At 34.3% G+C, this 25,720-nt stretch overlaps 1 protein-coding gene and 1 long non-coding RNA gene across 3 annotated transcripts in view; both read left to right on the forward strand.

Annotated features, from left to right (window-relative positions):
- The window catches only part of LOC134244336 (uncharacterized), a 75,786-nt gene that overhangs the window by 33,861 nt on the left and 16,205 nt on the right, over positions 1-25,720 (forward strand). The gene's annotated exons all lie outside the window — the stretch shown is intronic.
- On the forward strand, positions 1,007-16,976 carry LOC134244316 (uncharacterized). 2 transcript variants are annotated; one of them, XM_062726575.1, is made up of 10 exons: positions 1,007-1,061; positions 1,209-1,343; positions 1,716-1,819; positions 2,084-2,229; positions 3,601-3,737; positions 6,049-6,196; positions 13,591-13,736; positions 13,952-14,083; positions 15,269-15,506; positions 16,709-16,976. In XM_062726575.1, the coding sequence occupies exons 2-10, from the start codon at positions 1,226-1,228 to the stop codon at positions 16,839-16,841; spliced, it is 1,302 nt and encodes a 433-aa protein (XP_062582559.1). In that variant the 5' UTR covers positions 1,007-1,061; positions 1,209-1,225; the 3' UTR covers positions 16,842-16,976. The 2 variants fall into 2 exon arrangements, with proteins under 2 accessions (XP_062582559.1, XP_062582558.1); XM_062726574.1 differs by lacking the exon at positions 1,007-1,061 and having other exon boundaries at positions 1,077-1,343.

The following is a 25,720-nucleotide window of genomic DNA, read 5'->3' on the forward strand; positions in this document are numbered from 1 at the left end:
TATTTGTTGCATTTATCCTATTAGCATATGTTTCTCAGTAAGTTACCTCGTTTGTATTAAATATTTGAGAATTGGTCAGCTTTATTAAGATTTTAACCATTAAAAAAATATATCATTTAGTTCTTAGATTGCTGCTTTTAATAATTAATATACACGCATGACCAATAAAAAGAGCAATGGTCAAACACAAACTTTAAAATATAAAATTTGACAGACTGCAATTCCTATAATTCCTATTTAAACCATAAGTATATATATTCAAATAGTTTTACATGAAACTATTTTTACATTCTGTGGCGGAAAATTTTCTAGCATTCAAGTGGAACCCTCACAAAAAAGATTCGAATTGGGAGGGGGGGGCTGTTGCTTAAATATTACGTAAATGAAATCAAATGTCATCTCAAAGTTTAAACATAATTTACAAACTATATTAGGGTCCATTAGACACTGTTCTTTAGAATTACTGAATTCATATATAAATGGGCACAAAAAATCTGAAAATGTGGTTTATGTCAGATTGCGGTGTAGCTGCAGATCTGTAGCGTTATGGTTTTATATATTTGTCTATGACCATAACGCTACAGATCCCGTAATGCAAAAAAGGTGCAATTTACGGCGCAATATTTTTTGCGCACTTTTGGGGAGAATTTCTCCACTTTCCAGCATCGGTCAATTAACTACCTTTCACTTTCCAATTCTAGGCACATTATTTATTAACTAATCTGTATTTTTATCCCGCTCCCAACCCTTTAAGTCGTCTCTACAAGTGATATACTCCCTTGATTAAAATTATTCGTTCGATTGTTATGGTCAAAGACAAATATATAAAACCATAAAGCTACAGATCTGCTGCTAGTTGCGGTGAAATTTTCGACGGTGAAAATAAAGTAATGATTGGGCTTACGGTAAAAAAGAGAAACATTTAGGCAGTGTAGAACCTCGTTAAAAGATAAACGAATTCTTCACTTTGTAATATATTGTGTAAAATATTCTCAATGAATGTTGGGGGCAATAACTCGACATAGTTTAATTCTCGCAGAGAAGCTCTCCTATTTCTAGAGGTACGTTTAGTATGTAGGTGTTTACAAGTCCCATGTCAACACTAACCGACTGGGGATCCAATGTTTATATCCTAGAAGTAGAATTTTACTTTATATCTTAATACCATGTTCCTTAAATTATAAATCTTCCAGCGTTTAGAAATTCAGGGTATCGTAATACAGAAATGGCCTTACAAAGTGAAACAATGAAGGGGAAACTTGCCTTGGTCTCCAAGAAATCGAAGTGTGAAGTGATGTTGAGTTATGATCAAGAGGACACAGAAGTTGTCAAAAAATTAAAAGGTTTCATTTTTTAATTTGAGAGATAAATTAATTGTCTAAAAATCTCACAAATGAAGTCGAATTGTGATGTTCGTGCTTTTGATAAAGTCTCTCCATAATTTTACATAGGCCTACACACATCTGTACATCATCACCATCCTGTACTTGTTAAAAAAATGTCCCTTTTTATGCTCTGTAACATTATTGTAGATATGATATTTTTTAACCATTTGAATATATTAATTTTTTAACAGTTTGGATGGTAAATGGTTATTTTTATCACTTACATTGAAGTTCATTTATGTAATTTTTTTGTTTTCTTATTTTGACTGTATACCAACATGGTGATGTCAATAAATTGAATTGAATTTATCACATATGACATTTTTACAGAAATGATTAGTAAGAAAGGAATTCACGTCTGGATGGCAGATACAGATATAACAGCAGGCACGGATATCTTCAATGCTATCGGTAGAATCATAGTAGATTGTAAGGTATGTGAACCCTTCATTCAATTCAGTGTGTATATAATGATCTAACAATCAGTATGAGAAACATAAATCAGTATATGATTTAATGATAAATTTTTTTTGCTGACAATATTATTGTATTGACCATAAACTTTCGAAATGATATGACTTTGAACAAGACTATTCTTGTTTCAGCAACTTGTTTGTCAATAATTTACCTCGTGTTAGATATTATTCAGATTACTACCAATATAAAGCCTGAATTTGTGTTACATTTTCTTGAGTTAGATATTCGTCTTCATCATGAGCCCTGCCTCAGTCAGTTCCAAACTATGTCAGGATCAGCTGGCTTTGGCATATGTGTCCAAAAAGAATATTTACCCTGTACAGCTGAGTGACAGAGAAGAGTTACTTAATCATATGGACAATGGAATGTAAGTATAGGTATTCTTATAGATTTTGTCCTTAAGCTTAGAAAAGACCTCATTGATAGATTGAAAATGGTCACAATAAGTTAACAGTGATTGAATCTCAAAATCTATACTCAAAACGGATTGGTAAAGAAGGTAAAACATGAACCCTGGAAATATAAAACATGGGACCAGGTGCCTACCTTTAGCAGCTGGCTGCTGCTGGTGTAAAATAAATATTGTGTCATTTGTTACAGCTGGAGTATATTCTTACACCATCCTTGGACCAAATTGTAACTTATTTTGAGTTCAGCAAGATTGCTCATTTCTAAATCTTATTTACAAAAGGTCTTTCCATTTTGCATAAATGTCACTAATCTAATTTATACAAAACTGAAGTGAACACCAAATTGATCATCATACATGTATTTTAAGTATTCTGTTGGTTGATAAAATGTAATTATATTTATCTGTGGGTTATGACTAACAGTTTAACTGTAGTTTAAGAATAAATGATATGGAGATAACGAACAGTATTCAATATCAAATTCCATAAAACAATACAACATTGGAGCAGAGCAAACACGGACCTCTAAAACATCAGAGGTGAGATCAGGTGCCATGGAGGAGTAAATAAAATAAATTTCTCCTTAGTCTCATAATTGAATCATGAAAAAAAATTCAGTGAAACACTAAGTATTGAGAAAGAAATTAGAATAAACTTGACAATGTAAAACCAATTTTTTTCTCTATTGAACTATGATTGGAGTTTGAGAACTGTGTCACATTAATTTATCTTTCAACTTTTTCCCAAATTTTTTTTTTTTTTTTTTTTATTTCACAAATGCATGTACAATAAAGTGCAACAACAAATCAGCAAATATTTTACATATACATTGCAAAAAAGCAAAAATCTTAGGATTGCTGATTGAAAGGAAAGAAAGGAAAGGAAGGAGAGAGTGAGGAGAGAAGCTGCTTGTTAACAAATTATAAACATTTATTTGATCTGAGACACAGTTGTTGATTCTAAAATCGAGCAAAATTGTCAGAGCCTTCTCATTATAAAAAGCCAAATTTCCCATTCTTTATGAAAATCTTCAAGTTTACAGTTTTTGGTAGCTATATACTTCAAAGTTGAAAGATGAGTTTTGATATCTATAAGTAGTCCATGAATTGATAATTTTTCATTAAGACACCGCTTTTTGTATATATAGGATTTGAGAATTAGAAATATCTGGTACAAATTCCTACAACTTGAATTAAGATCTAATCCCAAAATAAAAGAACAAGGATCCCTTGGAATAACCATATCCCTTGTCTGACAAAATTCAAAAAATAAATTGATGAGATCTTGAACACAGGGACATTCCCACAGTATAAATTTTTTTTATTTAGGAAACTTCAGCTTGCTGGTTTTGAATGGTTTTCATTGTGTAACAATACTGAAAGTGAAAGTAAAGAATTAGTGGATAAAGTCTGTGAAGAAGTTCAAAGTGAGCTTGAGGCAGAGAAGGCAGATGGCAGTAAGCCAGGTTTGTCTTAAAACATCTTCTTTCTGCAGTTTTCTTTTTTTTTTTTGCTTGAATAATTTTTATTCTATTTAAATTTTTCATTTCTTGATTGTAACCTAGTTTGTACATTAAAACATGCTTATAACTAAGATCCAGGGATGGACAATTTTGCTTGATTATAAACATTACTCAGTATTTGATACTAGTATATCCATTGGCATGTTATAAATCCAAAGGGAATATTTATTTTATATTTAAAAATATCTTTTTGTTTTGATAAGTTAAATGTATATTTTAAAACATTCTAAAATCTTTGACACATCCAGAAACAAAAGATGCAGCAAAGACACAGGGTAAATACAAAAAATAAATAAGTATCCACTACTCTTTGATACATTGATTTGCTAACTCTATCATTGATACTTCATTCTTCAATTAGCACATACACATTTTATCTCAGGTGACTGTACCCTTTCTAACAAAAAGATCTGTATTTGATCAAATATCACTCTGTAACTCAATAAAATAGGAAGATGCACATTCTTTTTTCACTCAACTGGTGTGGATTGCTCTTTACTCATAAAGTTTTCTTCCTGACAGAAAACGAGTATTGTTACAATTATAAGGTTAAGGAGGGGGGATTCCTTACTCAAAGAGCATCAATATAAAGTAGAGACTTTAAGTGCTTTCATTTCTTATAAATAAGTTTCCTATAAAAGTCCAGGTATTGAATTGGAGACTTTCTGAAATTGTAAGATGTTCATGAATTTTGAAGAAAATGAGTGTAAAGAATTCAAATGTGAGCCCACCCCTCAATCCAAAAAATAAATGGATAAATACTTGATATCACGATTACTTAACTTAGCGGAACTCTTTTGTGATGGAGGTATAGGAAACGTCTGTTGGATGGGGGCAAATGTAATACTGAATACAATGCAAGATCAGTGTAGAATTCATAAGGACATGCAGATAAGTAAAAAATCCGGCTGGAATACCATGCTAAACAATCGCTGAACCAGCCTAATAAATTTTTGAGAGTAGCTTATCCTAAAATGTTACATTTTTTATAACTATGCATACTCTTTTCATTTAATTTTCATTGAAATTGTCACATTTTAAAGCTGCTAAGTTATTCTAAACTTTCCTTATTTGACAATCTACTATTTGGAGTTTAATCCTTGGCAATGCATTGTACTTTCGAATTTGGTATAAAATTGTTTGAATCATTCGATTGTCACTACTGTAAACAATGTCATGTGCCCCAGAAATCTTGCGAGATTTAGAACTTTACTTGACTCCCTAGCAAAAGAGTGGTAGTAAGTTAGATAAATGTGAGGTACTCGCGATATTACATATTGTAATTTAAAGAAGTTCTTTCATTACATAATTGAACTTTTTTTAACAGAGGTTGGGTTCTAGGCAAATATTGAAAAACAGCTTTTTATGGACATATCTTTGAACAAAATTTCAGGAATTGAGAATAATGGCATGTACATGCAATTCAAGACTGGTCATTATACATGGACAAATGAGAAAATTGCTTAACTTTGATAGATATATGCTTTCAGAACTCAAGTGATATTTGATATATTTTCAACCAAAATGGAACAGTCTTTATTTTTCAGGAATTCACAGGGCTGAAAAACCCTAGTATATGTATATATGTATTGCCAACTCTAAACCACTATTGACACTAACAACACATACACTTGATCAAAGTAAAAATGAGGCCATTTCTACATTTCAAAGATATATTCTTTTAGTTAATGAAAATGTTTCTTGCCTTCATCTTAAAAATCTGAATGGGACCAAATTCAGTGCTGATATACATGTACTTACAGCAGGGGATGCTCACTCCTCCATGGCACCTGATCCCACCTCTGATGTTTTGGGGTCCATGTTTGTTTTGCTCCTATTTTGTATTGTTGTATGGACTTTTGATCTTGAATATTGTTTGTTATCTCCATATTTGCTAGGTGCTATATGAAAGCTAGGTGTCCAAGTTTATATCTCATATTTTTTTTTGACATCAAAGTAGGTTACACAGAGCTTATGCAAAGAAACTTCTATATTTAGGTGAAATACCCCCCAAAAAATTGGTTAATAAAATAAAGTTGAAAGTAAGATTGAAAATTTTCACCTTGAGAAATTTTCTATCAAAATGAAGCTGAAATCTTAAGTAGAGATGCTATTTCAATATTGTTACCATTGATAAAAATACAACAAAATTGAAGTCAATCCCTTACATGTACTTATGTGAATGTTAGTATGAAAGGGATTTTTTAAAAAAAAAATAAACAATTAAGATTTTAAGTTTTTTTTTCAATTTCAGACCTGATGAAATCTATGAAAAGACAGAAAACTTTAACTAACTTGAATAAGAGTCTGTCAAAAACAAAGATTTCCAGAATTTATCTTGAAGATGCCAGTACATACTGGAATCAGTGTTTTGGGAAAGAAACAGCTATCAGTTGGGAAAAGTATGTATCTTAAAAAGGGATAGAAATATTCTAAATCCAAAGATTTTACTCATTTGCCTTAATGAAATTATGCTTGAGTATTATATAAATATTTCATGTAGTTGAGTGTAACATTGAAAATTTTCACCCCAAGAAAACTATTGTCAACCAAGGCTTCTTAGTAAGTTCTTACCACAGTAAAGTGATATCCAGGAAATGTTTGTATTGTATGCAAAAAAAATTGGAAGTGAAAGAAAGTTGAAAAAAGTTGGCCACTACCCCCCAACCCCACGAAATAGGATTTTCGAGTTTGGGCAATTCCCCCCCCCCCCTTTTTTTTGCTTTTACGGGTGAGTAAAAAAATTTTTTATGCCCCTCCCCCCCCCCCCCCACTTTCAAAAACGATGCTACGTGCCTGTAGTAGATGAATAGATAAAACTACTTGAAACCGATTATACTCGTCGACAACTTGGTGCAGTGGTTAGAGTGTTTGCTCTAGAGTCACAGAGTAAGGAGTTGATCCTTACACAGCTGCAGAACTGTAGCTCTCTGCTTGAGAAAATTCGGACAGATAAACAGAGTTTTTTTAGGTCACCTGAGTAAACTCAGGTGACCTATTGCTATCCGTTTTCGTCTGTCGTCGTTCGTCGTACGTCGTACGTCGTTCGTAAACTTTTGAACATTTTCAGCTTCTTCTCTGCAACCACTGAACCAATTTCAACCAAATTTGGCACAAAGCATATATGGGTGAAGGCGAACAAAAATTGTGAATTTCATGATCCCTGCCCCCCTGGGGCCTGAGGGGTGGGGCCAAAACCACTAAAATTAATGCAATCTTTAAAAATCTTCTTCTTTACTCCTGGACATCAAGCAGTCAAACTGTTTGCATGATTGTAATCAGCACTGAGTCCTTTACCAAACTTGTGAAATTCATGGCCCTGGGGTCAGGGGTTCTAGTGCTAGGGCAGGGCTAAATAAGTATATAGTGAAAATGCATTATTTCTTTGAAAATCTTCTTCTCTGCTCCTGGGTATTAAATAAACCAACTAAGTAGATAGTTATGATGAGCAAGAGTGCCTCTACCAAAATTTTGAATTTTATGGCCCCAGGGTCGGGGTTCTGGTGTTAGGGCGGGGCTCTATTGATTATATACAGTGAAAATACATGATTTCTTTGAAAATCTTCTTCTCTGCCCCTGAGTATTAAATAAACTAACTAAGTGCATAGTTATGATGAGCAAGAGTGCCTTTATCAAAATTGTGAATTTTATGGCCCCAGGGTCAAGGGTTCTGGTGTTTGGGGGGGGGGGCTCTATAGATTATATAGTAAAACAAGAGGCCCACGGGCCTTATAGGTCACCTGAGTATTGTGCAACAACTTTCAAATTATTAAATTTGGTTCCTGTTTTAAACCAGAGGCCATGAAATTCGCAATTCACAATATTGAAAGAGGCACCATTGCTTATCATAATTATAGACTTAGCATGCTTACTCTGTTTACTTAATACCAAAAGGTAGATCAGAGTAACATAGAGAAAATGCACTTCTAGCTGCTTTATAACTAGTTGTGCACATCATCCCAAAGGAACCCCTGATCTTGGGGCCACATATTTCAAAATTTTGCAAATTTTATCATAAAATGGTTGATTAATACCTAAGAGCAGATTTCAAAGCATTAATTTTATTTTCAGACTATGTACCACCACCCCACCCCCCAACCCAGGAAGGGGGAGCATAAAAAAATAACCATTTTGCTAGATGCCCCTTCCTCCATCATAAATATATATTCTTAGATCATTGGCATAAAACCCAGGAGCAAAGAAGAAGATTTTCAAAGAATTAATGCATTTTCACTATATGATCAATAGAGCCCCGCCCTAACACCAGAACCCCTGACCCTGGGGCCACAAAATTCACAATTTTGGAAGAGGCACTCTTGCTCATCATAACTATGTACTTAGTTAGTTTATTTAATACCCAGAATCAGAGGAGAAGATTTTCAAAGAATTAATGCATTTTCACTATATAACCAATAGTGCCCCGCCCTAACACCAGAACCCATAACCCTGGGGCCACAAAATTCACAATTTTGGAACAGGCACTCTTGCTCATCATAACTATGTACTTAGTTAGTTTATTTAATACACAGAATCAGAGGAGAGGATTTTCAAAGAATAAATGCATTTTCACTATATAACCAATAGTGCCCCACCCTAACACCAGAACCCCTGACCCTGGGGCCACAAAATTCACAATTTTGGAAGAGGCACTCTTGCTCATCATAACTATGTACTTAGTTAGTTTACTTAATACCCAGGAGCAGAGAAGAAGATTTTCAAAGAAATCATGCATTTTCACTATATAATCTATATAGCCCCGCCCTAACACCAGAACACCTGACCCTGGGGCCACAAAATTCATAATTCTGGAAAAGGCACTCTTGTTCATCATAACTATGTACTTAGTTAGTTTATTTAATACCCAGAATCAGAGGAGAAGATTTTCAAAGAATAAATGCATTTTCACCATATAACCAATAGTGCCCCGCCCTAACACCAGAACCCCTGACCCTGGGGCCACAAAATTCACAATTTTGGAAGAGGCACTCTTGCTCATCATAACTATGTACTTAGTTAGTTTACTTAATACCCAGGAGCAGAGAAGAAGATTTTCAAAGAAATCATGCATTTTCACTATATAATCTATATAGCCCCGCCCTAGCACTAGAACCCCTGACCCTGGGGCCGTGAATTTCACAATTTTGGTAGAGGACTCAATGCTCATTACATTCATGCCAACAGTTTGCCTGCTTGATGTCCAGGAGTAAAGAAGAAGATTTTTAAAGATTGCAATAATTTTAGTGGTTTTAGCCCCACCCCTCAGGCCCCAGGGGGGCGGGGACCATAAAATTCACAATTTTTGTTCCCCTTCACCCATAGATGCTGCATACCAAATTTGGTTGAAATTGGTTCAATGGTTTCAGAGAAGAAGCTGAAAATGTTCAAATGTTAACACACGACGCACGACGCACGACACACGACACACGACGACGGACGAAAACGGATAGCAATAGGTCACCTGAGTTACTCAGGTGACCTAAAAATACATGAATTCTTTGAAAATCTTCTTCTCTGCTCCTAGATATTAAATAAACTAACTAAGTGTAAAGTTATGATGAGCAAGAGTGCCTTTATCAAAATTGTGAATTTTATGGCCCCAGGGTCAAGGGTTCTGATGTTGGGGGGGGGGGGCTCTATAGATTATATAGTAAAAATACATGAATTCTTTGAAAATCTTCTTCTCTGCTCCTAGATATTAAATAAACTAACGAAGTGCATAGTTATGATGAGCAAGAGTGCCTTTATCAAAATTGTGAATTTTATGGTCCCAGGGTCAAGAGTTCTGGTGTTGGGGGTGGAGGGGGAGGCTCTATTGATTATATAGTGAAAATACACGAATTCTTTGAAAATCTTCTATGCTCCTAGGTATTAAATAAACTAACTAAGTGCATAGTTATGATGAGCAAGAGTGCCTCTACCAAAATTGTGAATTTTATGGTCCCAGGGTCAAGGGTTCTGGTGTTGGGGGGGGGGCTCTATAGATTATATTGTAAAATACATGAATTCTTTGAAAATCTTCTTCTCTGTTCTTAGGTATTAAATAAACTAACTAAGTGCATAGTTAAGATGAGCAAGAGTGCTTTTACCAAAATTGTGAATTTTAGGTCCCAGAGTCAGGGGTTCTGGTGTTAGGGCAGGGCTCTATAGATTATATAGTAAAAATACATGAATTCTTTGAAAATCTTCTTCTCTGTTCTTAGGTATTAAATAAACTAACTAAGTGCATATTTATCATGAGCAAGAGTGCTTTTACCAAAATTGTGAGTTTTATGGTCCCAGTGTCAGGGGTTCTGGTGTTGGGGGGATGGGGAGGGGGCTCTATTGATTATATAGTGAAAATACATTAAATCTTTGAAAATTTTCTTCTCTGTCTCTGGGTATGAAGCAGATGAACTATATAGTTATGATGAGCATTAGGGCCCTAATCTTGCAGAATTGTGAATTTCAAGGCCCCAGGGTCAGGGGTGGGGGTGGGGCTCTACTTATATACTGAAAATAAATTGTTTGAAATCTGCTCCTTTGTATTTATAAAACATTTATTTTTAGCTCACCTGAGCCGAAGGCTCAAGTGAGCTTTTCTGATCACATTTTGTCCGTCGTCCGTCCGTCCGTCTGTCTGTCCGTCCGTCTGTCCGTCTGTCTGTCCGTCTGTAAACTTTTCACATTTTCGACTTCTTCTCAAGAACCACTGTGCAAATTTTGACCAAACTTGGTACAAAGTATCCTTGGGTGAAGGGAAATTTAAATTGTTAAAATGAAGGGACATATCCCCTCGCAAGGGGAGATAATCAAGAAAAGAGATAGATAGGGTTGGGTCATTAAAAAATCTTCTTCTCAAGAACCACTGAGCCAGTAAAGCTGAAACTTATGTGGAAGCATCCTGGGGTAGTGTAGATTCTAAATTGTTCAAATCATGACCCCCGGGGGAAGGGCGGGGCCACAATGGAGAATCAAAGTTTTATATAGAAATATATAGGAAAAATTTTGAAAATCTTCTTCTAAAGAACCACTGGGCCAGAAAAGCTGAAACTTATGTGGAAGCATCCTAGTGTAGTGTAGATTCTAAATTGTTCAAATCATGACCCCCGGGGGAAGGGCGGGGCCACAATGGGGTATCAAAGTTTTACATAGAAATATATAGGAAAAATCTTTGAAAATCTTCTTCTCAAGAACCACTGGGCCAGAAAAGCTAAAACTTATGTGGAAGCATCCTGGTATAATGTAGATTCTAAATTGTTCAAATAATGACCCCCGGGGGAAGGGCGGGGCCACAATAGGGAATCAAAGTTTTATATAGAAATATATAGGAAAAATCTTTGAAAATCTTCTTCTCAAGAACCACTGAGCCAGAAAAAGTGAAGCTTATGTGGAAGCATTCTGGGGTAGTGTAAATTCTAAATTGTAGGAATCATGACCCCCGGGGGAAGGGCGGGGCCACAATGGGGTATCAAAGTTTTACAAAGAAATATATAGGAAAAATCTTTGAAAATCTTCTTCTCAAGAACCACTGGGCCAGAAAAGCTGAAACTTATGTGGAAGCATCCTGGTATAATGTAGATTCTAAATTGTTTAAATAATGACCCCCGGGGAAGGGCGGGGCCACAATAGGGAATCAAAGTTTTATATAGAAATATATAGGAAAAATCTTTGAAAATCTTCTTCTCAAGAACCACTGGGCCAGAAAAAGTGAAGCTTATGTGGAAGCATTCTGGGGTAGTGTAAATTCTAAATTGTAGGAATCATGACCCCCGGGGGAAGGGCGGGGCCACAATGGGGAATCAAAGTTTTATATAGAAATATATAGGAAAAATCTTTGAAAATCTTCTTCTCAAGAACCACTGGGCCAGAAAAGCTGAAACTTATGTGGAAGCATCCTGGTATAATGTAGATTCTAAATTGTTTAAATAATGACCCCCAGGGAAGGGCGGGGCCACAATGGGGAATCAAAGTTTTATATAGAAATATATAGGAAAAATCTTTGAAAATCTTCTTCTCAAGAACCACTGGGCCAGAAAAAGTGAAGCTTATGTGGAAGCATTCTGGGGTAGTGTAAATTCTAAATTGTAGGAATCATGACCCCCAGAGGAAGGGCGGGGCCATTATAGGGGAATCAAAGATTTACATAGAAATATATAGGAAAAATCTTTGAAAATCTTCTTCTCAGGAACCACTGGGCCAAAAAAGCTGAAACATATGTGCCCATGGAAGGATCATGGGGTAGTGTAGATTTCAAAATGTCTACATTATGATCAGTTGGGGTAGGGTGGGGATGCATTATGTATAACAAGGGGGAAATCTGATAAAGAACAGAATGGTCAAAGCTTCTCAGGTGAGCGATGTGGCCCATGGGCCTCTTGTTTGATAGGAAATTTTAAGGGTGCCTTTTTAACATTTGTGCAATGTGTGGACCTAGGGTCAGGGATTTATTTCACATTGTTAGGGGCACTACTGATTATGGCTGAATATTACTGATTAGTTGGAATGCATTTTTGTTCCCCAACCTTGCGTATTCAGTACCCCTGCGAGGTGATCATGAATAATTCATGAATTTCCTTGAATTTTTCATGAATTTTATTCATGAAATGTTCATGAAACGTTCATGAAGATCCTATGAACTTATAATTGGACATTTTCAAATCAATAAACCAAGCTAAGCAACTGCTAAGTGTATTGTTATGATGATCAATGGTGCCTCTTTCAAAATTGTGAATGCCATATAGCATCTGGCTTAAAACATAAATCAAATTCAATAACTGGAAAGTTGTTGCAGAATGCTCAGGTGACCTATAAGGCCCGTGGGCCTCTTGTTTGTTTTTATTTTATCTGTCCAAATTTTGTCAAGCAGAGAGCTACAGTTCTGTAGCTAATCCTTACACCGCTGTTCTAATTCCACACGGCAGGGCGTGGACACTGGATGAGACCGTATAAATGGAGGTCCCATGATACACTTAGGTGCTGGCAAAAAAATACTTATCTGCTCTAAGATTGTTAAGTACCGAGGTCAGGTCTAAATTGGCAGGCCTCTACCGCAAGTGCTGGCATCTCGATTGAGTGAAAATTTCAGGGATGTTAAAAAACGCAGTAAAATCGATATGTTGTACAAGACATGAAACATATACAGCATATCCATCAAATCTAGTTGACTGCATTTATTAAGTAATGCGGCCTGTTTCAAGCAATTGACGATTTAACTAATGTTCAGGAATATATACATATTATCGGTCTCATCCCAAGGCAGGTCTCAACGTCCCACAGTGGGATTCGAACCCGCGACGTAAGGATCAACTCCTTACTTTGCGACTCTAGAGCAAACGCTGTAACCACTGCGCCAGTGCACAGCGCAACAATTTGATTTATTAGATGAAATATCTTTTTGTACAAACCTTATTTCTGATGAGGGATTCTGATTATTAAAAAAATGGTGTTTTAAAGAATGAAAGTGGTCTCATTTATTGGCAATTTCGTAGGTTTAAGAAAGAATGCTACAATTTTTATTAAAAAAATACTAGTAATTCACTTTCAAGAAAAGAAATATTTCCATGTGAAAAAAGAAGCTTTTCTGTCCATGCTCTAGAAACCAAAAAAAAGAGATAATTTTTCACTTGAGGAATACCTTTAGAATAAAGGATATTTTTTTTAAAAGTAAAAAGATACTCTTTTCTTTAAAATAGATGATTTATCAATTTATGATAAAACTGCTTTTCATGAAAATAGTGTGTTAAATAGATAAATATTACCGTACTTTTAATTAAATTTTTTTATAATTTGTCGAGTTTTTGTCACTTTATCCTACCAGATTTAGGAATCAAATTCTGAAAGATTTTAAGGATGATTTTGAGGAGACGTTTGGCGAAAAAGACACTGAATGGCTCTTATCAATTCTCCGACGAGAGATGCTGATGGACACAGGTGACACCATGCTGAAAAAGGAAAACTATCTAGGTAGGTAGGAACAGTTTTCATATATTGAAGTAAAAAGAATACATAAAAAAGATAAAAGCCTATGGATAATTTTAAATGAGCAAAGTTTATTATATTTAGGAAAATATAAAAAATTAAATTGAATAAGAACAAGAACTAGAATATAAAAGACGTTTTACAGTATTATTTTAAAATTAATGATCTTTCCAAAAAGTAAAAAAAAAATATTGTTGTAGCGTTTTGCACTGTTGACGAAGTTATAAATCCGCTATGGTTCAGAATCCAAGAACAAGCGAGAGAGAGTTACGCAATGAGGGAAGTTTTCAGTATGGAATCATCTGTCAGGGTCCAGGCCATTGAAAATTTAGGTAGTACAATTCTCTGGTATTCTTGGACTTTCAGAAAGGCGTGGTATTCTCGACGTTACATAATTAGCATCTGAAAGAAGATGGGTGAACAAGGCGGGCAGAATGCCTATAGCGTCGAATATTAAGAAATCATATTCAGTATGTGAACTGAGTATTTAAATTAACTTCTCATTATTAAAATTTTTAAAATTATGAAAAAAAAATTTTCTGAGAGAACAAAAAATCTCGTTAAAAATTTTTACAAAATGTATTTTATAAAAAAAATAAGATGATATTCGTGGGATTCGAACCCCTAGCAATAAAAATACGACGTACCATACTGCTTTGAGACTAACACGCTAACCACCATGCTACATGGTTCATGAAAATTTCGGACATTTAAATCATGTTTGTGATATGACCCTTGAATTAATGGACTTGAAGTATTTTTCGGAAAGATGCGAATGTTTTGTAATAAAACTGTACTTTTAAGGTATAGTGGGTCTTCGCTCCAAGTTTTTGTAAACAAAAAAATGTATATTTTATTGCAAACCTTTATGATTATCTTTCAAAAAAAATGGAGGGAAGACCCACTCATATTGAAAAATTTTCTTAAAGTATGAGAAAATGATTGATTTTGTTCTTTTTAGTATGTGTATGCTTTTTGGTTGGAATATATTTTCAGTCTTGCCGAGATATTTGTAAATTGTAGAGATTTTACATTAAGTATACTTTAATATAAGATGAAATATCAAATAAAATTTGGATATAATTGAGATTAAATTTTTCACTTCTTATTTGTCGCACTAAAGGCACTTCGTCCGCCTTATCCACCCATCTTCTTTACACAACCTTTCATTCACAGTTGAAATATACATGGGATAGAAATTCTGGCGAATGTGTTAAAACGAGGTTAGCAAGTTAAAGATCTAATGATAGCGTTTCTTACGGCAAAGAGATGGGACTTAATTCGTCTCATCGTTGTCAACAACAATTTAAAGTTGCTGATGTTATTAATTTCTTTACAAATGAGAATCTTTGTCGTCATTTGAGAGACGCTAATTACGTAGCGTTGAGAATGCTACTCCTTATTGAAAGTCCAAGGATGACAGAGAATTGTTCTAATTTGTCAAAAAATGCTTTCATTCGACAAAAAAAAACCCCAAAACGATAAGTTACATAAAGATGACACATTTTTTATCAAAGGCAAATACAAAAGCGCAACAGTGATAGAGGCTTTACTGGACCTGCTAACAGACAGCGATGTTAACATACAAGCTGTGGCCATCATCTCTCTAGCGAGAACAGGGTCCAATGATATCAAAACTATCGTCAACCTTAAGAAGTGTCTGAAATCCAAAGACCGGGTGGTGAGGGAGGCGGCCTGCCTGGCCCTGGGGCATGTCAAGGCCACTCAGGCCGTGGAGGCATTGGTTAATCTGTGGTAATTTTCACTTTAATTATTTTACTATACTTTTTTGCAGTAGAATGTATTTATGAAATTCTTGAATACTATCAAAATTGTAAACTTGAGTTACTCAATTATCAGAGTAAGTTTTTGATATAAAATATTCTATACGTGATGTATTCATTGCAAAGGTTTAACATCTTCCTAAAACGTCATCGGCAATATTTGTTGTTGTGTGTACAGTGTACATGTAGTCTTATTTAAAATTATATTAAATTTTTAGTTTTAATTACATAGCCTTCATAAAAAAAAAATACAGAATTAGCCATAAAATTTGGCCCAGTTATAAGGAATTTATACTGCATCAATAATAGAATCTATGAAACTTTATAATTCCGTCATCTGTTGTCCAATTTACAGAAAATGTAAATGCTTTGGGATTTTTAGCTAACCTGAGCTCAAGTGAGCTTTTTCCGATCACAATTTGTCCGTTGTCTGTCGTCATCGTTGTAAACTTTTCACATTTTCGACTTCTTCTCAAGAACCGCTGGGCCTATTTCAACCAAACTTGCCACAAAGCATCCTTGGGTAAAGGAGATTTAAGTTTCTTCAAATGAAGGGTCACGCCCTGATTCAAGGGGAGATAATTGGAAATTAATGAAAATTTGTTGGTATGTTTTAAAAAACTTCTCAAGAACCACTGTGCCAGGAAAGATGAAACTTATGGGGAAACATCCTCAGGTAGTGTAGATTCAAATTTGTTCAAATTATGACCCCCGGGGTAGGGCGGGGCCTAAATAGCCGACCAAAGATTTACATAGAAATATTTATAGGAAAATTCCTTAAAAATCTTCTTCTCAAGAATAACAAAGCCATAATTGATCATATTTGTATGAAAGCATCCTCAGGCAGTGTAGATTCATGTTTGTTCAAATTATGACCCCAGTGTAGGGCGGAGCCAAAATGGCCAATTAAAGTTTTACATAGACATATATAGGAAAATTCTTTAAAAAATCATCTTGTCAAGAATAGCAAAGCTATGATTGGTCTTGGGACTACTTTAGGATTTAAACTATTCAATAATAAACCAATTTCTACTTTTTCCTAGCCACAGTGCTCAGGTGAGCGATGTGGCCCATGGGCCTCTTGTTTATATAACGATATTATTGTACACAGGTTGATAAACGATATGAACTAAGTAAAAATCATTGATTTTAATTTTTTTAACTTAATTTTAGGAGAAACGATATTATCTCCAATGTGAGAGAGGCAGCTCTTGTTGCTCTGAAAAACATCGGGGGAGAGAAGGCCGCTGAGGCTATTAGAGTCACCACAGTTCTGGAGAGAGAAATCCGGGCTCTAAAGGCATAGTCACAACCCACAGTCTTTCATTGAATGAAATCTCCAAAAAATTAGATATTACATACAATATCTATTAAAAACATTACTGGAGCGATAAGTTTGGTATAATACCATACGACACTGTGACACAAGGTTTAACCAGTCTGTGATAAATATTTTTCTTTTATTTAATATTTTAAATACTGTATAAGTTAGTTAATTACTAGTACACATATATTGTCAGATCTCATATATATTCATTTGTAATATTTTCAAACATGCAATTCTCATTTCTCCCCCAAGTTTCTTTCTATGAAGGACGCATATCGTTTTCATGTCCACATTATTGATCTTAATAGGACAACTGATGTGAAATCAATAGACTTTTTAGATAACAATAAAATCAAGGGTTACAACTTTAAAAAATCTAAAATGTCACAGAAAAGGTAAACCTATGCCTTTTAATTTCCATTACACTTTTCTAGCTGACGGTGCTACATGCACATGTAGTGTCTTACATGTACGTTTAAGATATTTAGTCTGATCATATTTGTCCACCCCCTATGGGGAGTGAGAATGAGCCATACAAATAGTTACCTCATTCTTTCCCTGTGTTGACTTCTATGGTCAGTACTCTAGCCCATGCATATCGCTTGGGATTGTTATTAAAAGATACTCACTGCTATATATTCAATGAATTTTAATAGTTTAGTAAATTCGACATTTAGATATGTCGACGACGTACTGTCAATTAACAATGATAATTTCCATTCCTATGCCGATACGATATATTCTGTGGAGCTTGAGATAAAAGATACCACAGAGTCTGATACATCTGTTTCATACCTGGATATTTTACTTGAAAAAGACATTTATGGTAATCTAACAACCAAACCCTATGATAAAAATGATGACTTTATCTTTTCTATTGTCAACTTCCCTCATTTATGCAGCAGTATATCAGTTGATGAAACAAGACTATCAGCAGCCTCGACGTTTGAAGTCGTCATTTCGTAAGTTCTATGGTCGATACAATGACCTTGTCAGCAAATACAATTTATCATTAAGTCAAATGCTGACTGACGTTTTTCATTCTAAATTGTTAGTCCATTATTTATACACTGATTAAGAATTGACGACGCATTTTTCCGTAATTTCATGATCTTGACAAGGAGTACACGGCGGGTGTGACCGGTCGGCAGGGGATATTCACTCCTCCATGGCACCGGATCCCACCTCTGACGTTTTGGAGGTCCGTGTTTGCTCTGCTCCTGTTTTGTATTGTTTTAAGGATATATATTTTTTGATTGAATAAATAAATCATTTCATAAGTTTATACTGGTTTGAAGTTTTAGTCCAAGTCTGTAAGTCTGTTCTCAGTTTATGGTATTGGAGACTGACTTCCATGGCTTAAGTGTCGAGGATTGTAAAGATGAAAATGGAAGTTTATAAACTTGTTATTTGAGATAGAGAATTGACCATATTTGAATATAAATATTGCACTTTTTTTCTATTTTCTCTGTGTACACATCAAGTTCAATCGATCCCCTAAACTATATTAAATACTTGTTTACATTGTTCATGAAAAATATCATTTTACATGCGAATTTTTGTACAATCTTTTTTTTTTATGAAAAGCATGCATATTGCAACAGAGAAGTAAGCTTGAAGCAAGACAGTCATTTTATGTCGATATTATTAAGTAGCTAAATGTAATTAATCGGACTTTGTCAAATATGTCGATTTTTATCTTTGATACAGAAAAGGACTTTTATAAATTACTATAGTATTACAATGGTAAAAGATTAACAGCTTGGCAATTAGTTGTTCAATGAAGTAACTTGTATGAATTGAAGAAAACAATCTATATTTGCACCATATGCGAGGCGTGCAATGTGATTTCTGTGAATATAGAATTTTAATGAAAGATGACATCCATAAATACGCCATATGTGAGACGTTAGAAACGGATCAAAGTATTTGCGCCCAATCATTCATGCCAATTTTAGATACGGAATCGTCGCAGATTTCAGATTTTATTAAAACCAAGTGATACTGTAGGTATAAATACATTGTACATATTCCGGTAAAATACAAAATCGTCGCAGTAGGTGCTCGAGTTGAACAGTATGAGGACCTATATTTTAATTTCGTAATAGTTTTGTCATAGCAAAATACGTATTTTATTGGTTAATTAAACGTTTTTCTCCTTCTTCATATGTTTGATACCATACAACACATGTGGATATATAGAGGATATTCAATGTTTTGTAGTTGAATGTGGAATTTATTTCACGAGTGGGACAGGATTTTTGATATTTTCACGAGTGCGAAGCTTGCACGAGTGAAAATATCAAAAAATCCTGTATCACGAGTGAAATAAATTTCATATTCAACTACAAAACATTGAATTTTCTGTTTATTACATTAAAAAAAAGAAGAAATCTTTGATTTTTCCTTTGCCTCTGTCTTTTTGTAATACAGTCATAGGCTCGTGACGTCATAGAATGAGCGGTTGAGACGTCATAGCTACAAGTGAGGTGAAAACACTGTAAACATGGATTTAGCAACATATTTTTGGTAATTTGACAGTTTTATTCGCTGTCAGAATGGTTTATTTATTTCCATCTATTTATATTAAGTCAAGGAATATTTTTTTACAGCAATCTTCGTTATGGGAAGGGATATTGAGAGTTTTCCCGCACTTCTGATATTCGTCACACTGTGACAGGATATCATTTTGATATCCTTTCATACTGTGACAGGATATCATTTTTATTCAATGAATAAATTACAGTATTTCACGGGTAAAAATGTAATAATATACAATTATAGCCTTTTGATGAGGTTTATCCTTAAATATATCAACATAAGGAAAGCATAGCGACCAAGGAGGAAGTGCGAGGTTGATATGCTTTCTCTTCTATATATCGAGGGATTGTACCGAATCAAAAGGCTACAATTGTTTTATTATTTTTTATCAGTTAATAAGAAATGTCTTAAAATCCTTCTTTCTAATACTCAGTACCTTCACATACAAGGCATTGATGTGTCATTGCATTATGACGTCACAGTAATGAAAACCAGCTGCAGTATCTGTTTTTAGAAACATCCAGTCTATAAAGACTATTGTGACGTCAGCACTATTGTTGCTTCACAGAAGAACGTTTCCAATTTTAGAAACAGCAGGTTTATAAATTTTTAAAATAGAAACATCTAGTCTGTAACACTTTTTATACTTGATCGTGTGATCCAGTTTGAGCCAATCAGATAGATGGAACAATAAAGAAAAATAATAAAGTGAATTATTACACACAAACAAAATAGAATATAGCAATATGAGAATTGATAATTAATTATTGCAAAGAATATTTTACAAAAACATGTACTAACATGAATGCCCTAAAGAAAGAAAAAGAATGCACAAAGAAATTCACTTTTAGATAAGGATACCCACTTTCGCTCCAGTCGGGGGTTGAACTCTCGACCTAAGGAGTCTCTCTCCTAGCAGTACAGGAACAGGATGAGACCGCTCGGTTATCTATGCAAGTCAAAAACTTTCGATGCCCATGGAGTTCTTGCGGTGCTGTCGCACACATTCTATATTCATATTTATCATTTAAGCAGTTATTTTAGCTTAGAGTTGGAGTAAAATGAGCTTTATTAATAAATATTAATTTCATTTTCATTTTTTGTACTGTTAACAGTCCTCTTATCAAACTGATGTCTAGCTTATCTCACTTCCATTCTCAATGACCCTGTAGTGAGGGTAGCGCCAAGAAATTCCATTGGCATCGAAAGCAAGTTTTTGACTTGCTGAGTAAGCCGAGTGGTTTGGTGCGCTGTTCTTGTACAGCTAGGAGACAGATTCCGTAGGTCGAGAGTTTATCCCTGGACTGGGAAGGATGTGGTTCCATGTATCCTTATAAAAGGTGTGTTTTTCTGTACTCTCCACCTCTCTCTCTCTCTCTCTCTCTCTCTCTCTCTCTCTCTCTCTCTCTCCTCTCTTTCTCTATACTAGTATATTAGGTATCAGAAAACTTTCTTTAACTTTTGTTTTTTGATGATCTACCTGTTTGCTAGCGAAGTAATTGAAAGCTTAAAGCTGCACACAATGCGTAAAAGAATTTGTCCGCCATATTCGATTGGACTCTCGCTTTATCTAAGAGCCATTCTCAATAGAACAGCTCACTTATTCACTGTTCGGTGTAAGTAATTGTCAACGGCATAGACGGACTTATGCTATACAGCAATCGGTAGTGACAAGAATAACTTTGTACTTCTACTTCTACTGGTAAGTGGCCTCCGTCAATAAGCTGACTATTATGCCACCAGGTGTGCGTATGTTCTTAAAAAAAGTAATAAAAAAAAATGACATCATATCAGTGACATCATAGTATGACATCAAAGAGACTTACAACGATTGTACAGGCCAGTGCAGTATACCGCAAGATAACCAGTACGAACACAAGGCCATTCCACGCCGACACCTATGACAATAAAGCAGTCAGGTGCAACGAATGCGAAGAGTATACTAGTACCCCGGAGCTGATGTCATAGATAATAATAACAAAAATGGTTCATGCCTATTTACGAGTCCTGTTCAGCTTTAAGGGCTTTCGGCGTTTATACATATGACCTGAGCAAAATCTTTCATCACATCATCAGAAGAATTGGACTTAAAGTTTTATACACTACCTCATAGACTCCCAATATAATATTATTGTTTTATATAAAAACACCAAAAATATATTCATAGGTTTAAAGCAATTTCAGTATGTCTGATAAAGCCATGGTTTTGTACCAGAAGATCATGTACATGTAAAAAGAAACTTCTTTCTCCACCATTGCTGAAAACCTCAGTTACAATAATATCAGTATATTAATGTCCAAACAAAATGCATGTATTACACGAATCATGTACATGTATATATATAAATCAAGAATAAAAGTATCATACTGAAAAAGGGGGAAATCATAAGTAAATGCAAAGCAGACATCAAAATCATTCATTGTACGCTGGAAGCATACATGTACCTTGGCGCTGGGTGAACCTTACCCATGCAGACGGACGGACATTGGTGATACCATGCAGCATTTATTTCACAATGGCTTGATAGACACCCGCAGGTAATATTACTCCTACGTCCCGTGGTAAATTATGCTAAACATTATCAATAAAAAAAAACATGTTACCAATACTTTATCATAAACAATAACATAATTGAAACAGGCATTCAATACTTCGGAATAGTTGCTCTGAATGATAGTTGTATAATTGTGAATTTATGTGTATAAACATCAAATTTTAACAAAAAAGTGGAATTGTTGCAATTATCAATAATGGAGAAAGTAAGGTGAGAGGTTTTTTTTTTTTAAATAAATGGTCTTTTTAAAAAATTTAAACTAAAATTACTCTGATAAGCTACAAGCTATTATTATCGAAAATTTTGCTAAAATTACACTATATCAATTTATTTCCTGTAATAGTAATTCGAATTTAAAAAAAAAGGTATCAAATTGATAAATTTTATATCTAGGTCATACATTAATTTTTTATATATCCAATGGAATAATAACTTGTAAATTCATATTTTGATTCTATAAAAATTTTCGTAATAAGTCTGATAAAAGACGTTAAGGCCCTTAATCAGAAAAGTCCTAGTAGGAATATAGTATCGAAGTGTTTATTTTACATGTATTTAACTGTAATAATATGTATAGTTAGCTATGGTAAAATTTAAGTGAAGGAGGACGGTTCAAGTATTGAAAATTGAAGAGATATAGAAGAGGTTAAAATATTTGTTACAAATTCAAATAAGTTAACGTGTACAAAATACCTAACCTTTGCAATTGATAATTTGTCAAATTTCGTTGAAGTATTCAACTCAGATATGTAGTATGACTTTGGCTTTATCAAAAACATGCATGAAATAAAATTAAATATACGGAGATAACGAACAGTACGAGTATTCAATCTCAAAAATCCATTATACAATACAAAAACGAGCAGCAAAAACACGGACATCCAAAATATCAGTGGCGGGAACAGCTGCCATGTAGGAGTGAGCACCCCCTGCCGACCGGTCACACCCGCCATGTGGTCGTTGTCAAAATAACGAAAAAATCTGTCGAGGTCATTGCATCAACCTTAGAACTTACGAAATGATGACTTCAAACGAGACTGCTCTTGTTTCAGCAACTTGTTTGTCAAAATATTCCCTCGTTATAAAAAGTTTTCATACGTGGAGCATGCTCTTGCGTATCGAATCAACTGTAATACTGTAAACGTGGAAATTTTGACGATGTGCTAATTTTGACTATATTGACGATTTTTCTTTTCTCGTCAAAATTTACACTCGTCAAACTTCACATCAGCGTCACAACAGACGACCAATTTGTACAACTTTACCGCTTAATTTTCTCGGGTTTCCCCAATTAACACTAAATCAAAGTTACTGTTATTTTCTTTTGTAATTAGTTATGAAAGCACAGTGATATAATCACATTTATTAAACCATTGAATCTAAACTAGTGTATCAAATATTGCATGCATAACTTAGCGTAATTATCACGCCGTGCTTGACCTAGTTTGTCACCTCAGGCAATTGACCGCTTATAATGAAAACAAATAACAAGAGGGCAATTTATTTAATCAAATCCTACAAACTTAGAAGTTTGTAATTTCTTACACACTGAAGATGGTCTGTACAAAAATTAAATTTAGTGATTCCGACGCTGCCTTTGTATCCCCGTGAATTTAAAGATACATAACTCTTGATTAAATATTTCGTCAAATTTAACACTCGTCAATATTTGTAAACTATAAATCGTCAATTTTTCAACTCGTCAATATAACCACGTTTACAGTATATAAACCCAGTATGCAAGGTATATTGCTGCATAGGTAATGGAAGATGACGACTGAAAAGTTAAAATTATCTCGTTTATCATAAAACTTGGTGTACATATGCAAATTTTAAACAAAATCAAAACACAAATAGTTATAATAAATCAGATACAAAAAAGACACACACTCATACCCGGAGCACTAAAATGAAAATGCTTGGTTTCCCGACGTGAAAAGCTTACCAGTAATAATGCATGTAACTTTTCTTAACACAGTCATCCTTTAACTCAATGCATTTCTTATGTCGCTTTTAACAGTCATCAAAAATGTGTACAAACTGTTTAGATTTCATATGAAAATGATATTTAACACTTACTGTCTCAGATCCTGCAAATCATCAATCCTTTGTCCGCGTTAAGCGATTTTATTTACAGAAATAAGGCAAAGTCACGTTACGAAATTCATTTTTACAGCACTGCAATCTCGGAATGATGCTCTTTCTTCTCGCATGTCATCCTGTAAGCTGTCCCTACCGCCCAAAAATTTTATATTCCACATAAATTCTAAAGAACGGCTTCCTTTACTGTATTTTCCCGATTGTTTACAGTATTTATGGGTCTCTTTTGTTGTTTTTCCGAAGTCTACGCAGAATTTTATCACTGCTCTCTGCTCCACCTTTTCCGAAAACGTCCCTTTTTCGAACCTGTCTCAATAGATTCTAACCTCGATTTCTAAGCAATTTCTAAACTCCGAGCGTTCAAATTTCGCAGGCTTGACCTTATAACTTTTGCCAACCTCATGAGTAATCAGAATTTCCGCGGAATTTTCAAAATACAAATGAAATTTATAAAGTGATAAATAATTTTTTAATTGAAATTTTGCGGTGCTCCGGGTCATCACCCCAAGTCTAATAATAAAGCCATAATTGTAATTATATATTCAAAATTGTATATAATTTTACATTTGTAATTCATATTTAGTAAACGATTATATATACGCTAATAATAAATATCAATGACACCGTTTTTATTTAAATTTGAGCTTGTCCACGAACTTTACGGACAACCCTCGTAAATTCAGGCCATAGAATAAATTGAAAATTAATACTGAGGATGAAAGCGAAAGATGATAATGCTGATAAAATTAGGACAGCCCTTAAATGAGATACATCATGAAAATAAACATTTACGTACATTTTTGACTACTAAGCATCTTGTTTAATCGTCGCTGTTCGATAACATCTTTCTTCAGAATGTTTCAGAATGTTTGACGATGCACAACATATTTTACTAGGAAATGAATTCGCCGGCTAAATAATTGGCCTACTGCTTTCACAGTTTTTAATTACATTTTTTTTAGTTCCTACAAATATTGTACACCGGAGACTTAATCTTCATGGGTTTTCATATACTTCTTCACCCTGTAATGATAGTCTTCCTGAATATCTGGTGATCTAAATATTACTAATAATGAGGATCTTGAATCACATGAGTGAAAAATTCTCGAGAGGGACGTTAAATAATATACAATCAGTGATTCAAATTTTTGGTCCTTTGACTGGCCTCATAATTCTATAATTGTTACAAATTCTGCGAAAGCTATAAGCCAAACTCGGGAAAGAATATCTTGACATTTAATCAGAATGGATTAAAAGTCTCAGTCAGATATTGAAATATCGCATTAAATGATTAAGTGGCAACATGAAAACCATTATTCCTTTTGTCTTCAATAATTTAGAGAGAAAAAAGAACGATAGATTACACGACCCGTTCCAGCTGACAAAGGATGTAAAAACATTGTATTAATGTAATGTTGATGATCTGGCAAAGTCCTTTATCATACAGCCCAGCCATCCAATCATAACACAACACAGGTGTTTTGTGAAAAATTGTCCCATATTAGATGACAGTAAGTCAAATATTAATTCTATATACTCCACAGTAAGGAAAACAAAACTCACACTAAGGAAAGATCCAGAAAAAAAACTGACAGTACAAGTTGCTTTTATAAAAATCCCTGCATAAATATGACAAAGTGATCTCCCCTGTTACATACTTCA

The sequence above is a fragment of the Saccostrea cucullata genome, unplaced genomic scaffold (assembly GCF_032062105.1).
Source record: "Saccostrea cucullata isolate Sc308-1 unplaced genomic scaffold, CSIRO_AGI_Scuc_v1 ctg330, whole genome shotgun sequence".
NCBI classification, from domain to species: Eukaryota; Metazoa; Mollusca; class Bivalvia; order Ostreida; family Ostreidae; genus Saccostrea; species Saccostrea cuccullata.

Coding starts and splice junctions, on each gene's coding strand:
- LOC134244316 (XM_062726575.1), top strand. CDS start 1,226: ATGGCCTTACAAAGTGAAACAATGAAGGGGAAACTTGCCTTGGTCTCC. Junction 2,230..3,600: donor AATCATATGGACAATGGAAT/GTAAGTATAGGT, acceptor TTTTTTATTTAG/GAAACTTCAGCTTGCTGGTT. Junction 15,507..16,708: donor GAGGCATTGGTTAATCTGTG/GTAATTTTCACT, acceptor ACTTAATTTTAG/GAGAAACGATATTATCTCCA.